We start from the raw sequence: 15107 nt of genomic DNA, 5'->3' as shown, positions 1-15107 counted from the left end.
CATGTCCCTGTCCTGTTGGTAATTTCTCTGATCAGTACTTTATAGACTACATGGAAACAAAGGGCAGCTTTTCTTTCTTATTTCTTTTGTTCATTTGTATAAATCACAAAATAGAAAATTCAAACTGCCATTTTCAAGGGTACTTTTTCACTCCTTAATATTTTTTTTTCACTTAAATATCAACATATGACCATATAGTTCTTTCCTAAATCTGGGGAAGTCTGGAAGCCGTCAACTGTTCCATTGTTGCTCATGAACACTACCAGCAGAATGAAAACATAAATCATTACATAAAGCAACTTCTCAAGAGAGAAGGGTGTTTTAATTCCTTTCTCTTTGTACTGGCACATTGAAAGAACAACAAATTTTGTCTGAAGACATCTAATGAGAAGGAATAAAGCCTTAAGTAGAAAAAAGAGCAGGAAAAAAAACTAGAGTGAATGACTTAAGACTCCTGACTTCATGTGTATTTGACGCCTGGACTTCAGAAGACTGGCTTGGTTAAACAGGGACCTTATAACAGCATTCCAGGAGGTAAAATCAGGGATAGGCTGGAAAGAAGGTATCTAGAAACATTACTCAGGCATATAGAGATTCACTTAGGAGAATAAAAGCTCACCTACAATTGAAATGGGCCAGGATGTCGAGGGCAAAAAGAAGAGCTTCCACTGCTACAATAGTAGCAAAAGACCAAACAAGCACATGCTGGGATTGATTAGACTGTGAGTTGGGGTCCAGCTGGGCTGCGTCCTTGGATGCGGAGAGCGGAGACTGCCACTCTCAATAGGAAACTCGGGAGCTCGGATCCTCCGCACCAGGGGGGGCGCTAGCACACGACGCACACTTCCAGGGTGGAGAGCGAGGGGGCGGGCTGTCGGCCCCGCCCCCTTACGTCCTCCGACTGGCGGCGTGTGCGCAGGCGTGGGAGTCGCACGTGGCAGGCATGGCGCACGGGCTTGATCGCGCACAGGTACTGCTGGGTGGCGGGTAGGAGCGCGGCCGGGCGGCCCAGGCTGTGCTTGGCTTTAACCTCGGCTGCTGCCGGTGTTGCACCGTTGCAGGTGAAGAAGGCGGTAGAGGCGCTCCTGGCTTTCGCCAGAAGTAAATCCAAGGGAGGCCCGCTGCTCCTTAACGAGAACGAGAACCTCCATCTGCTGGTGACGGTCTGGAAGGTCCCGCGGGTGGCACAAGTTATCAAGATGTAAGGAATGAGCCCTCGGCCCTGCAGCAACAGGGGCTGCTCGTGTTCTTTGGGTTGGAAAAGCGCGTTGTGCTTGTAATGTACTTTAGGGGGTGATTGGCGTGGGCCTGGTTGGTGAGGCCGCTGCTTTACACGCACGGCACACACTGCATTCGGGTGAGGGGTGCCTCGGCTGTGCTTGCTTCATGCACGCAGAGAATACCGAGTCTGTTCGCTGTCCCTTGCAGGGTGTGTGCCTTTCAATCCTGAAGCTTAAGAAAAGGAATCAACAGCTTTTTTGTTCTAGGCCACGACCAAATCGTTAGAAAGGTCCTTTCCTCTTTCTTATGGTGCCCCAATTCGAGTATGAATTACAAGTTTTTTTTTCAAACTGTAGCCGTGCCATACTGAGAAAGTTTACATCTGTTTATCTGTCACTGCAAAAGCATATTTACTAGTGTATGTATTCGTGGTGTAAAGAAGAAAGGATGGTCCTCTTCTTCCCCCCAGGAGCTGTGTTGTAATGCAGGGCCCCTAGCAGTTCAGGTGAATTCGGTGTGTGGCTGGAGCCCTTTAAGTGACTGTTCTCGTTTTACATCTCCAGGTGCTTTACACAGTGTCTAAGTTCCACCAAAGACATTTAGCAATTAACAAAGACCAGAATCTAGGTACACAGTTTCTCTGTAGTGGCTATTAAGGAGTCCCGACCTCGCAGGTTAGATCTAGTTCTGGAGAAAACTTCTGTCTTAGGCATTCCCTGTCCCTCTCATGTTCTCATTGTAGACCACTGCCCCATGGCATTCGCCCAGAAACAGCTGAGGTGTGCCTGTTCACAAAGGATGAGCCAAACTTATCAGCAGAACAGACTGAGAATCTGTACAGGAAACTTTTACTCCAGCATGGGATCAAAAGTGTTAGCCAGGTAAGCAACTGGAAACCTCGCAGTGTAAAAGAATACTTAAATTCTTATTATTGTCTTTAACCCTGATTTAGATGTTAACCATGACTTGAAGTTCTGATAGGTGATTTGCAGTTACTGTGCAGGAGATCCATGTTCAATTCTTAAAACGAGTTCTGTGTCCTTTCCCTACTGTTAGTCTTGAGCATTGTAAAGAAGTGCACCAAGGTAGACCATCACTTACAGAAGTCAGTTCTGTGCAGTTCTAAAAAGTGTTCTAGGCTGTGTTTTCAATTGTGTGGACTAAACTGGAGTGAATGAATCGTGTAACTTGTGTTGCAGATCATCTCATACAAAACTCTCAAAAAAGAGTATAAAATGTTTGAAGCAAAGCGTCGCCTCTTGAACAGATTTGATCTTTTTCTGTCTGATGACCGAATTAGAAGGCTCTTGCCCTCACACCTAGGAAAACACTTTTATGAAAGGAAAAAGTAGGTCTTTAAGTTCTGTATATCCATTTTCCCATATCTTTTTTTTTTGAAGGTTAGATTCTTCTTGGTAAAGTTTTGGTAGGGTGGGCTTGGGGAGGAGAATGGTTTGGTTTTGGGTTTGTATGTTTGTTTTTAATTTTTATTGGGGTTTTGGTTGTTTTGTTTTCTTAATTACCCCCATTTATTTTTTAGGGTACCTTTATCTGTTAACCTGAAAGCCAAAAATCTTGCTAAGGAAATACAAAAACACATCCAGGGGACTACACTCCCAGTGACCAATAAAGGGTGCTGTTAGTAAGTATGAGCAGATTAATACTTCCCTTGAAGGATGGTTGTACCATAACTGTAGAAACTTCAAATGAGTTTCTTTTATTCCATTAAGATGTGAGTAAAAGAGGTTAAGGGTCACTACTCCAGATATGGGTCACTTTGAATCTTAATGTGTATAAAGAAAGTAGTTCCACTTATTGAGCAGTTTTATTGTAAAGCTTTACATTTTGTTTCCTGTATGCCTCAGGACTTTCCAAGCACCAGTCGCTGTCAAACAGGATTATACAATCTTAGAAAAATATTACTGTTAAATTAGATAAATTCTTCTTCCCAAGTACTCTATTTTTTAACGCTTTTTCATTTATTGTGCATCTAAAGAGGTCTGAATTGGCAATATGAGGGAAAATAATGAGGGAAATGGCATTGTGCTCTCTACAGCTGCCTGAAAGGAGGGTGAAGTGAGAAAGTGACTGGTCTCTTCTTGCAAGTGACAAGTGATAGGACAAAGGGAAATGGCCTCAAGCTGCATCTGGGGAGGTTTAGATTGGATTTTTAAGAACAACTTCTTCCCCAAAAAGATAGCCAGGCATTGGAACAGGCTGCCCAGAGAAGTGATGGAATCGCAGTCCCTGGAAGTATTCAGGGACTGTGTTGATGAGCCCTTAGTGACATGGTTTAGTGGTGGACTTGGCAGGCCTGGGGTAACAGTTGGACTTGATCTTGAAGGATCTTAGTTCTGTGATTCTATGAATATACTTAGTAATACAAGGCACAAGTTGCATGACCAAACACAGAAATGTTAATACAGGTAAATCTGTTCTAAGTATTGCTGCAAAAGACTTCTGCAGTAGCCAGCCATCCTTTATAAAAGTTAACTACAGATAAACAGGTGCTTTTAGTTTCTAGGTATGCCTAAAACCAAGTAACTTGAAGCATATTTATTTTGTCCACATATAAATATTACTATTCACTTCTTTCAGTACAGCACGTGTAGGTCACATTGGAATGAAAGTGGATGCAATACTAGATAATATCGTTGCAGCAGCTGATGTGATTGCTAAGAAGTTACCAAAGGTACTGCAGGTTGATTGCATTAAAGCCAAGTCTGTTCATAATTCAGCCTTGTTCTTTCTGCATCATGTACTGGTTTTGTTGTTGCAGAATTGGAAAAATGTGAAAATTCTTCACCTCAAAACACTTAAATCAGTTGCACTGCCGATTTACACCTCAAATCTCTCCAACTTGGATGAGCTTGATAGCCAGCCATCTCTCAGAAAAAAAGAAGTAAAGGTAAACAAAAACTTCTTCATACTTTCTGTAAAATCAGAGTGGAACAACCAGTTCTTTGGCTTGCTTTTATGCCTTATAGTGCCTGATGTGTTGGGTTTAAACATTTTAGCAGTTGATTCCAGGCATTTGTGGCTACAAATGAGTTAGGTGCTCCTGACTTTGAGTGCTTCAAATAATCAGTAATACAATGAATGGTGGAATCTTCCTGATAGATTGGAAAGCAAACTGGAAATAAATAAGTTGAGCATTTCTAGCCCTAAACTGTAGGGATCTGAGATGCAGTCTTAAAACTTCTGAGTTGTATTGTTTGTTGATATTTGCCTTCTGAAAATATATTCATTAATATATACATGGATTCAGAATACGCACCATTATTTGTTGGCTAATCAGTGGCATCTTAATAATGCACAAGCTCATACGCTTGTATGGATGGAGGGCCTCGCATAATTAGAAAAGATAGTATATACTTAGTTATTCCTCTGTACAAAGTTCTGCTTGTTATGTTCTTTTGTATAAAATAGATTTGGAGCATATATACTCCCAAGACTGTAATCTTTACATTATTGTTCATTTACTTATGAGCTTTTTCTAATAAACTTCTGAAAGTATTTTACATGTGATTGACAAGTCTAGGTGTATTCAACCACACTATTTAAATTAATGTTGCTAGACTGTCTTATTTTTAAACATATTAATTATACATTTAGAAATGTATGCTTGGGGATTTGTCTGAGATATACTTCCAATTAATTTTAGAAGAAAATGAGCAAGAAACCAAAGAAGGCAGCTAAAAAACAGAATTCAAGTCAAGTCACTTCAACAGCTGAAATTAATGCTGCTGCTGCTCGGGATCTTGTGGAAAAAGAGAAAGTAGGAGCTGTCCAAGAAGCAGGTGATCATAATGATGAAGAAATTCCTCAACTCGTGCCTATGGAAATAACGAGCTTAGCTGAACTGAAGGTAATTATTTAATAATATCTAGAAACTCCAGTTAGAACTAAAGGTTTTGAACTGTTTAAATCTTTCATTGCTTCTTAGGGATCAGTGTGTGTTAATAATCTTGAAGTGAACTGGATTTTTTGTGACTATATAATGAAAGCAACTGTTGAGTGTATGAGGAGGTGCTTTGGGAAGGTGGTTAGTTTGCTTTGGGCTTAGGGGGTTTTTAATATGTAAGTTTGTTTTTTTTTAGTTACCCCCTCTTACAGTAATATGCAACATTAACAATCACATAGTACAAATTGAGAGCTGGCAGCCTGTATGAAGTACTCTATGGACTTAACTGTTGGCAGTATTGTAGATGATGTGGATTTTGCCATTAACGTGTCTGCAAAACTCCCAGGCTGATTATACTCACTTGTAACAAATATCTGGGAAAGATACTTGGATTAATAAAACAGTAACACTTAAAAATACAAATTAGTTGTACTGCATCCTGGAACTCTTAACTATGTGCTACTTCAGGAATACCCAAATGAAAATTATGGTTATGTGCAAGCCTGCCAAAAAAAAAAAACTCATACAGCTTTAAGCTGCACTCATGTATGACAGGCCTGCATTAGTGCATGTGATGTGATTGCCAGAGGCCTATTTCCAGAGACCAGGGACAGATACAAATAAGAGTTGGCCTGTATGAACTGTCCAGGTGACAGCAGCCTTCTTTCATGAGGGCCGTTTGGGAATGCATGATGAACTCCAAGGAATACTAGGCCTAGTGTCAGTCTGTGTGTGTGCAGCTGGACTTCAAATAGAGCTGATCTCTACCCAGTCTGTTAAGCCTGTAAACATGTCAAGAGGAGGACTGTGGTTTTAAGCTAGCAGAGGACAGCGACTTGACTGGTCAGGAAGATCCTTGCATCTGTCAAATCTGTTTACTTTCTTTTTTTTCTTTTTATTTTTTTCCCTTCCTATTATTTTTATGACTTAGTTGTGTTTCACCTTCTGCTTCCAGAGTGAAATGTGAGCAGATTATTTCAGCTAGGGCACTGTTCAATTTGTAAAAAACATTTGTTTTTTTTATAATAGTTTTCATTGATGCTGCTTCCTGGAAAAATGTAAAGATGTTTCTTAGGTGGAAGGTTAACTTATGTGTCTTAAATACAGGCAATGGAACCAAGTCTAGAAAAAGGTGACAGCGTGGTGAAGAAAATGAAAAAAACCCTTGGTAAGAGAAAGAAACAAGCTGCAGCCCTGGAGACTCCAAAACATGAAGCTGCAGAAGAGTGTGCAGATGTGCAGACAAAACAGAAAAAAACCAAGCAGCTCAGCATGCCAAAGGAAGGAATAAAAGAAAAAGAGATGAAAAAGACTCCCAAAAAACCTGAAGCAAAGTCTTTTGCAACATCCAAAGCTGGCAAATTGGTCCAGTCAGCTAAGAAGTCTTCAAAAACACCAAAACAAGCATCAAAGAAAGTGCGCAAGCTGCAGACACAATGAGATGTTGTCTGTTGTAACACATTTCATATATTCATTCACCTGCATCATTTAGTAAAAAAATATATTGATGAAGTAGAAAACTTTAAGAAAACTCATGCCAAGAGTTTGGTTTTTTTTTTCCTTTTACTGAGACCTTTAATGATTCAGTTATGTTTCCTTCTGACTGATGAGCTGGAGTAAATAAAATCAAACTGGCTTTATTTCTTTACCTTTTCATCTTTTCCTGGCTCGAACTAAAAGCATTCAAATTATTTTAAGTGTCAAAGGGCAGGGAGGGGACTATTCCAGGGGAAAAAAACTGAGATATTTTGTAATTGAGATTTTCCTGAAGCACAGCTTAGTGGTGAAACAGACAAGGACTGAAGCAAGATGCATGCATACCAAAAGCAGCAATCAGTTCAACATGGGATTTAAAATGTGAAGTAGCTGCTATTTTTTCTTAAATTGTTCAGTATAATGAAAGCAATTTGATATCTATCAATCTTATTCCAGACATTTAAGTCTGTAGCCTGATAACAGGCCAATTTTAATGTGATTTTTAGCTTTTTTCACCTAGGGTATTTGTGTGTTGAGTTGTCTGGTTTGGTTTGTTTTAAAGCACAGACAATTTTATCATTGTATGCTTTGACCATTTATGCTTTATGACATTAAGCAAAATCTCCTTACCTTCACTTTTGGGCTTTATTTCAGTTGAGGAGATCCCTGGCTGCTGGTCACAATTCTGGTTTTTTCCATCTGAAAATCACCAAAGGCTGTATGAATTCAGGTGTGCCAGCCATGTGAACCAGTCCTCTAAAGGCATGCAAAAGATACTTGCCAAACTGAAAGGTGATAGATTTGAAGTTTTACAGAATAACTGAATTGTTGCTCACTGTATAATTATTTCATACCCTTCTCAGGATGACAATACAAGGCAGTTTTGTGATAGAGGAGGGAGGGAGAGAAAATAAGCTTATTTTCAAACTCATTTTGTAAGAGTTTATTACATCTTGTGCCCTAGGGAGAGATAAGTTTGGTGTACACAGTAAGAGTGTCACAGTGCTAGAACTATGACTTAAATAGCTCTTTTTCTAAATACTCTTGTTTAAGGTTATTAATAATGATTTCTGTTTAGAACTCCTTCAGTATCTGATATTCTGTTGTCATTAGATCTGCCTTCTCAGTCTATCAATCTTCAGATTAAGCAAAATAGTCATGATTATTTCTTTTAGGGTTGTATGTGATTATTAGAATTCCTACTAACATCAGGCTATAATCCTAAAATTAGCTTGATTTCCTAAGAACTATTTTGATTCTAATAGAATAAACCCCTATAAACTAAGCAGCTTTATGAATTTCACTCAAATTTGGACAACTTTCTCTTACACTTGTGAGAGGAAAAAGGTTATGTAACATCATAATGTGAGGCAGGAGTGGAACCAGAGGTGTTTTACTGAGGCTAAGCTTAAACTTTAAAATCCAAAAGAGACCCCAGAATAATCAGGAAGAATGGGAATGTAGACTTTTTGGTACCACAATTGTTCTCAAGATAGAAGTGAAATGAAAGATACTTTATTTTCTACGTACTTAGAATGACTTTAACTTATTTTTAAGAGAATTTCAGCTTGTGTTTTCCTAAGGACACCTTTTATGTAATAATGTCAGTAACACAGGCAGTCACTAATCAAGAGATGGCTTTACCTAGTCTTGATTCTCAGTGTTCAGTAGGAGCAGTGATAAGTGAACCAAATGCTTTGATAGAATTGAGTCTAATAGTAAACCAATAGCACTCATTGTTATCTGAGGAATAGTCTTCCTCAGCAGTATCATTTTTGCACTGTACTTCCACACATATGGGAAGCTGCATATGCTCTTAGGCCTGCCAGATTTCCCATTGGCTTAATATTTCTAATTACTGGAACAGCATGGTTTACCATGTATCTGTTAGATATAAGGGCATAATGAGAATATGTGCAAGAGAGCCAGCAGGCAAATGTAGTTCTTGGCTTTGAGAACTTGGGAGTGTTAAGAGATGCACCAGGTCACTAAATTACATGAGTGAACTGAAATATGTATCTTGCCTTTTACATAACTTTTACTTGCTAGATTTTTCATCTTGCATTCACTAGTTTCCTGCTTGTCAACCTCAGGCTCTAGTCTAACTATTCTTTTTAAGCCAACTTCCTCAAGGACATAGTCTGTATGATTTTGCAGATGCACATTATAACTGTCATGCAAATCTCTGTTGCCCATTATAATAGCTGCCTCTTGCACGTGTGGAGGCCTGCAAGGTGTACACACTCATCTTGAGACCGCCTTTGTGAAGTGCCACCCTTCTAGGCTGGCTGAGCAAACTACGACCTTATGCCTTCATGAGGTCACACTGCCTCAACTACAACCGGGTCCAGCTGCCTCTGTGACCACTGCTTGGAAGGGACGCCTCAGCTCCAAAACACTGGTGGTCACTACAGTGGGTCTTCAACAGCTCCTCCTGCTATTCTCTTACGAAGTGGAGCAACACCTGAGGAAGAGCCAGCTGTGCCAGCTACCTCCCCAGGCTGGGGCAGGAGAAAGAGGCCTGTCAGAGGCCGTCCAACACAGCTGGTGGGTGAAGGCCAGCTGTAGAAACCGGGTCTCTGCAAATGAGATGCCAGGCACCCCTAGAGCCGCTTAGGACAAGGCGGGCAGTGCCTGCTCGGTGCCGGTAGCTGGGGCTCTCCGTGAGGCCGCTCCTGAGGGCGGTGGCGTTCCCTCCTTTCCCCTCAGGAGCGTGTCGAGAACCCCTCTGCCAGGGGGCGTGGCCCCGTGAGCAGGTGCAGGAGGGGGGCGTGGCCTCAGGACGTCCCCTCAGGTACGGCCCCGCCCTCCCCTCAGGTGCGGGAGGCCTGAGGCGGCGGTGCCGCTCCCCGCCATGGCGGCCCCCGGCGGGCTCGGCCGCTGCGTGGCCGCCTTTTGGCTGGCGCTGGCCTTCGACGCGCTGGGCCTGGCGGTGCTGCTGGCAGGCGTGTTCGCCGACGTGTTCTTCTCCGACCTGCTGATCTACGCGGGCGGCATCGGCATCTTCCTCAGCCTCATCTGGTGGGTGTTCTGGTACGCGGGCAACCTGGAGGTGCCTCTGGAGGAACTGCGCGACGACGTGGGGCTTGCGCCGCCCAAGGTCCGCAGTGAGAGCCTGCTGCGGCGGCTGGTGCACGGCTTCAGCCTCCGACTCTCCAACACCTTCGCTTCCTCGTCACACTCCCGCGCTACCTCCGCCGCTGGTCTGGAGCTGCAGCGCGCCGGGGACCCGCGGGGCCGCTCCGCCGACTCCAGCAGGTGAGAGGTGGGAGGAGGCCAGTCCCGGGCGGGCACCGGGACAGGTCAGGGAAGGGAAGCTGGGGCGAGGTGGGAACGTTAAGCTTGTCTAGAACTTGAGAAAGTTCTTATCTGAGATTCCATTCAAAACTTGTTCTGTTAAACGACTTGAAAAAGTTGTGGGGAATCTTTCTCACCCAGGTGATGATACAAATATAGAGAGACAGCCCCAGTTTGATTAGGCAGGATACTTCCTGTAGCCGTCTAAGAATGGAAAGGGCCCTCTGGAGTAGAGTAAGGGTGAGTGTGGTGGAGTTGGCATGTGGAGAGCTCACTGCAAGGTCTGTCAGGTTACAAGCATAGAAGCCGTGAGGTTCTGAACTGATCCTGAAGCTTAGTTACTGATGAAGAGTCACTGGTCCTGGCAGTAAATCTAATGAAATAGCCATTAACCATGACCCGCGTTGAGCTCTCGCGAGGGGAAGCTCCCTCTTCAGCAACATAGAATGTTTCTTTCAAAGGGAATGGCAACAGAAAAGGTGAAATACTGACTTGTGTTTACTTAACTTAGGGGCAGAGTTGTAGCTTACAGTTTGAAGCCATAAATGTAATCAGTAGTTGAACTACTTGTCTTGAACCTTAGTAATCTGAAAAAGGTGTGCTACTATTCAGTGTGCAAAGACAATATCTAGGTCCAGCTGTGGAGCATGATTTGAAGATCATCAAGCCTTTCAAAGTATCCCTAGTGTATAATAATAATATAATAATATAATATGGCATGTTTGTTTAGGAAGAAAAACATAGTTAATTCCTTGAAATTGGAGGTTAGGGGTGGGAAGTCAAGCTTTCACTTCACTATGTAAAGAAGTCCTTTTCTGAAGGAACTGGAGAAACAATTTTGCACCAAGTGTCCGAACTATTCAGGGATTCTGAACATCCTGATGTTCTGATTCACTGTGTACGAGGTCAGCTTTTTCTGCTGCTCCTTGAGACTAAATCTTGAAGCTACTGTTGGTTACTGGAAAGTTCATGTGGAAATCATCTTTTTTTTTCATAGCAGCCACAGAATTTTCTTAAGTGGAAGTTCTAGCAGTAGGGAAATACCATTTAGATAACTATTGCTGAATAGCAAACTTGCAGAAGGCGGAAAAGAACAGCAGCAAGCTTGAAAAGATTTGGTTCTGCTATTTGGTTTATTATTAACTATTTCTGCAATTAGAAAACAGGCTGTTGAAAATGAGTCATTCTTCCCTTTTCAGATTTTTTTTTCCATTAAATGGATTTAGAAATGACAGAGGTCTATATTTTCAGGGAAGAAATTACAGCTGTAAATGACCATGCCTAACCTTTTTCATCTAAAGGTTATGGCAGCTGTAGGTACTGAGTTCAGCAGGTAATATGCTATCTCTGTATACAGTTCTACTTTCAAAATGTAAACATAGATATGGTTTTTGTTGTAATGAACTTTTAGCAGTGAATTTTAATTTTGTTCAAATCAAATATTTTATTCAACATTATTTTTGAATGTTTCTAGTCTTGTAATTGATTTTAATTAAAAATAATCTGTGGTTTATTGTTTCCAATAAAGGCAGATATATAGAGGGCTTTGTTGCAAGGTCCTCCAAGTAAACAGCAATTTCTAATAGTACAGTAAATGAACTTTGGTACAGTTGCATTAGTAGCTGTAATTCCCTTATACCTTCTCATAAACAGCATTATGAATCAGATCATTTCTTAATGATAGACCAAATCCTCTCCCCATTTGGAGATATTTATGAACTTAACCAAACGGTTTAAACATGTTTGGGCAGATACTGTCAAGAGAGAGAAGGGGGAAATAACACCACCATCACACACACAAAAACCAAAACAAAAAGCAAACAAACAAAACAAAAAAAAAACCAGAAAAATAACACCCACACAACACTGGCCATTAGAGAAAAAAAAAAAGTTTCCCAAGTTATTAACTTCAAAGTTCTCTTAATATAAAAACAGAAACATTGCAAGTGATTAGAAAATTAACTGTTTCCTAAATAAGGAAGTTTGTTGCAGGAACTATTAATGCATTCTTGTAATTTTGATAGTTTTCTGGTTCTTGGTATTAGTAACTTTTTGAAGTTATTAATGGAATACTATATGATGTTCTAATTTCCTGTCTTAAAAATTACATAGATGTAGTAGAAGTGAATGGGAAGGGTTAGAATTTTCAAAGATATGGAATGTTTCTATTAAAGGATTTTATTAAAGGAATAACATGTAGATTAGGATCCTTGAGCCTGAAAAGAGATGCAGAGTATAAAAATTTTGGATATGTATACAGTGAGAAGTGGTATGAAAGAGGTACCTAGGCAATGCCTCTCTAAAGACAAAGGGGGCACCAATGCAGTGTCACATGCTGTGTAACTGAAGCATGGAGTTATTTGACATGGGACAGTGCAACAGATAAAAACAGAAGAGATGCAAAGATAGTATATTTGGCCCAGGAAGACCTGGGGCAGTAAGTACTGTTGAGATAATATCCTGAGGAGGTATTACTTATGTGCTTGACACTTTGTCACTCTTGTAGATCAGGTGTTGACTTGATGGGTCTTTTACTTGGGTCTCAATTGGCTGTTAAACATGAGAAGAAATACTTTTAAGACTGGCTTTAAATAGGAGTTTGGAGTTATATATAACTACTTGTTCTAAGACTATTTTGGAATAACCTTTTCTTAATGTGTTGTCTTCAGGATCTGTTGAAGATGCGACTATTGAAGTTACTGCCTCTAAAAGTGGACGAAATGCTGCAAACTATGGAAAGAGAATTCCCTGCTCAATGCAGTAGGATTTTCTCATCATGGAATAATCTCTGAAACCATTGTGGACTCTCTATAAAATGGACAAATAGAGCCATATCTCTGCAAAACACCTGTATGTTTTGAAATGGTGGAAAAACCCCAGAAAACCCCCTAAATTAGATTTCTTAAGAAGTGAGAACTAAAGAAACAAACCAGATTTATGGAAAAATCACTGCAGCATGTAATAGAGATTTTATTATTATTTTTAATAACCTGAAAATGTTTGGATAAAAAGCTCATGCACAATGAAAAGCTCTTGCACTGTTTTACCAAGGTCTGGAAGTTAAACTTACTGTGAATTTTTATGATGCCAGTGCAATACTTCTGTTTGTAAGGGTGCTTCTGAAATATCTATGTTAAACTACTGATGCAAAGTTATAAATATAGTAAAAGTTGTTTATAGTGTAAATAACAATTTAGAGTGACTCTTGTAAATTTTCATAATTATTTTGGAATAACTTGGAATTTGAGATTTTTATAAGTAGACAAGTAAAAGTAATTATATTGGCACACCAGTATGTACTTCATAGTTACAAGTGACGTAATATGATAAGAAAAGGTAGTTTTAGTGCAGTAATATTGGGAATTATTTTCCTAATGTCGAATCATTTGGGAAAGAGGATATTAGCAAAAAAACTCCTGTTTATTAACAAATACTCTGATACTTTATAAAATATTAATGAATTTACACTTAGGTGAAAAATAGCACTTGGGGAAAGATTTATATTAAAGGTAATGATACCTGAAATTCTTGTGTGGAGAAATTCTTCATGAGTTCCTCTGGTTTTGAATTTACATGAGGAGTTTGAGTCCACCATTGGCAAATATGGGTAGGTCTTAAAATTTTAATGTACAATTGGTTTTATGCCACGCCTTGTCAAATACTAGAGGTGGCTTTAGGGAAAATGGTTACTAAGAATACTGCACTTGCACTTCCTTGTGAACTCTTGTAATGTCTTTCACTGTTCTCTTGTAAATTATTGGAGTAACTGCTTACTTTTCTATGCATATGCTGATTTTTAAATGTTCCAAATGCTCAGTTTTTCCACAAAGCTAGATGAACACTAAACTTGTAGGTCTATAACGTGATTTCTTTTTTACTGACTGCAGTTTTTAGGAGGTATGTGCAATTGTTTCCTCCTTTTAGAGGAGCTGCAATGTGACACCACTGTGTTGTTACAATGGTCTGATTGAAAAAAGAAGCCAAACCAGCTCCTTCCTTAAAGCCTATAGATCCCTGTTTCCGTGTCATTTGCAAGATTGTAGTTTTTCTGTTTTGAACAGAAAGAACTGCTTTTTCTGATTCCTTATAGTTTCACTTGTAAACTCAATCATGTGAGGTAGTGGTTAAGTGGAATGATTAGTAGCAGCTATAAATTAAACAGAACATTTGCATACATCTATTCCTGTACTCAGTCTGGTGAAATTTTAAATCATAATGGCAAGTGAATTGGGCAGGGCTTTGAGTTCACTGTAGATTACAATGTAATTAATCTTTAATCCAATATCAAGACTTTATGATTGTTGCATAAGATAGTAGCTAGATTGGTGTTGGCTGTTGCAGTTTCACTCAAAAGAAAATTACATGGGATTCAAACATTTACAATTGAAGCATTGTATATATTAAAAATTTAGTATAGGAGCTTACACCTCAGTTCAGGAGGGTGCTAATCAGAGACAAGTGCTGGAATATTACTAGTATGGTGTGTGTAAACAAGGAGATAAAAAATACTTGCTGTGGGACCGTGTAACTTGTGAGTTCTCATCCTCTCTTCTTGAAAATGTGAATGGTTACTGTTTCATGCAGGCTGTTTTCCTTCTAAATAAGGAAAGCTAATACTAAATAGAAACTGGCAGCTGAATTATTAGCAGTTAAACATTAACAAATATTTTAAACTGTTTTAGTCTCCTGATATCCTTATCAGTTGTAGCTCAATGCAGCACAAAGTCCATTCAAAGAACTTCTGTATCCTTGATGGGAAAGCAGCTCTTGTAGGTGTTTAGGACTGTTTGCTGTTGTGCAAACACAGAGCTTTATATGTAAAGCTAGAACTCCTTTAGACTTAAAGGACAGCCCTATGCATTCTGTTGAAAAACATCACCAAAATCGCAAAGAGCCAAACTGTGGTTACAGGAGTGCTTCTTGTACCTGGTTAAGCCTTAAAACTAACTCAAACCAGCATCCTGTATTCCACTAAAGGAAAAAAAAAAGCCACCCCCCTAGCTTGTGACTACATAGAAGGACTAAATGCTTGTTGTCAGACTCTTTAGATGTGGACTGTATCTGAAAGTTTTAATGTGGTACATGTCGTTTACTTTCCTTAAATGTGAACATCATCTTCAGAGAGAAAATAATTAGAAAATTATACAAAAAACTGTTTGATGTGACTTCTGGATGGGAGATAATTATTGTACTACCAGAGTGTGTAGAG

At 39.9% G+C, this 15107-nt stretch overlaps 2 protein-coding genes across 2 annotated transcripts; both read left to right on the top strand.

The window, feature by feature from the left end:
• Positions 1 to 909: 909 nt before the first annotated feature.
• Positions 910 to 6766, top strand: RSL1D1 (ribosomal L1 domain containing 1). The gene is made up of 9 exons (XM_005143431.3): positions 910 to 970; positions 1062 to 1201; positions 1964 to 2102; positions 2421 to 2569; positions 2762 to 2863; positions 3820 to 3913; positions 4001 to 4129; positions 4886 to 5089; positions 6233 to 6766. The coding sequence occupies exons 1-9, from the start codon at positions 944 to 946 to the stop codon at positions 6563 to 6565; spliced, it is 1317 nt and encodes a 438-aa protein (XP_005143488.3). The 5' UTR covers positions 910 to 943; the 3' UTR covers positions 6566 to 6766.
• A 2673-nt stretch (positions 6767 to 9439) lies between these two features.
• Positions 9440 to 14788, top strand: LOC115945547 (transmembrane protein 238). Its single transcript, XM_034065563.1, has 2 exons — positions 9440 to 9859; positions 12568 to 14788. Exons 1-2 carry the CDS (start codon positions 9456 to 9458, stop codon positions 12575 to 12577), a joined length of 414 nt encoding a protein of 137 aa, XP_033921454.1. The 5' UTR covers positions 9440 to 9455; the 3' UTR covers positions 12578 to 14788.
• The last annotated feature ends 319 nt before the right edge of the window (positions 14789 to 15107 follow it).

This window comes from Melopsittacus undulatus, chromosome 8, assembly GCF_012275295.1.
Source record: "Melopsittacus undulatus isolate bMelUnd1 chromosome 8, bMelUnd1.mat.Z, whole genome shotgun sequence".
Taxonomy (NCBI): Eukaryota; Metazoa; Chordata; class Aves; order Psittaciformes; family Psittaculidae; genus Melopsittacus; species Melopsittacus undulatus.
Note: the sequence above shows the minus strand (reverse complement) of the source record. Positions and strands in the feature narration are given on the sequence as shown.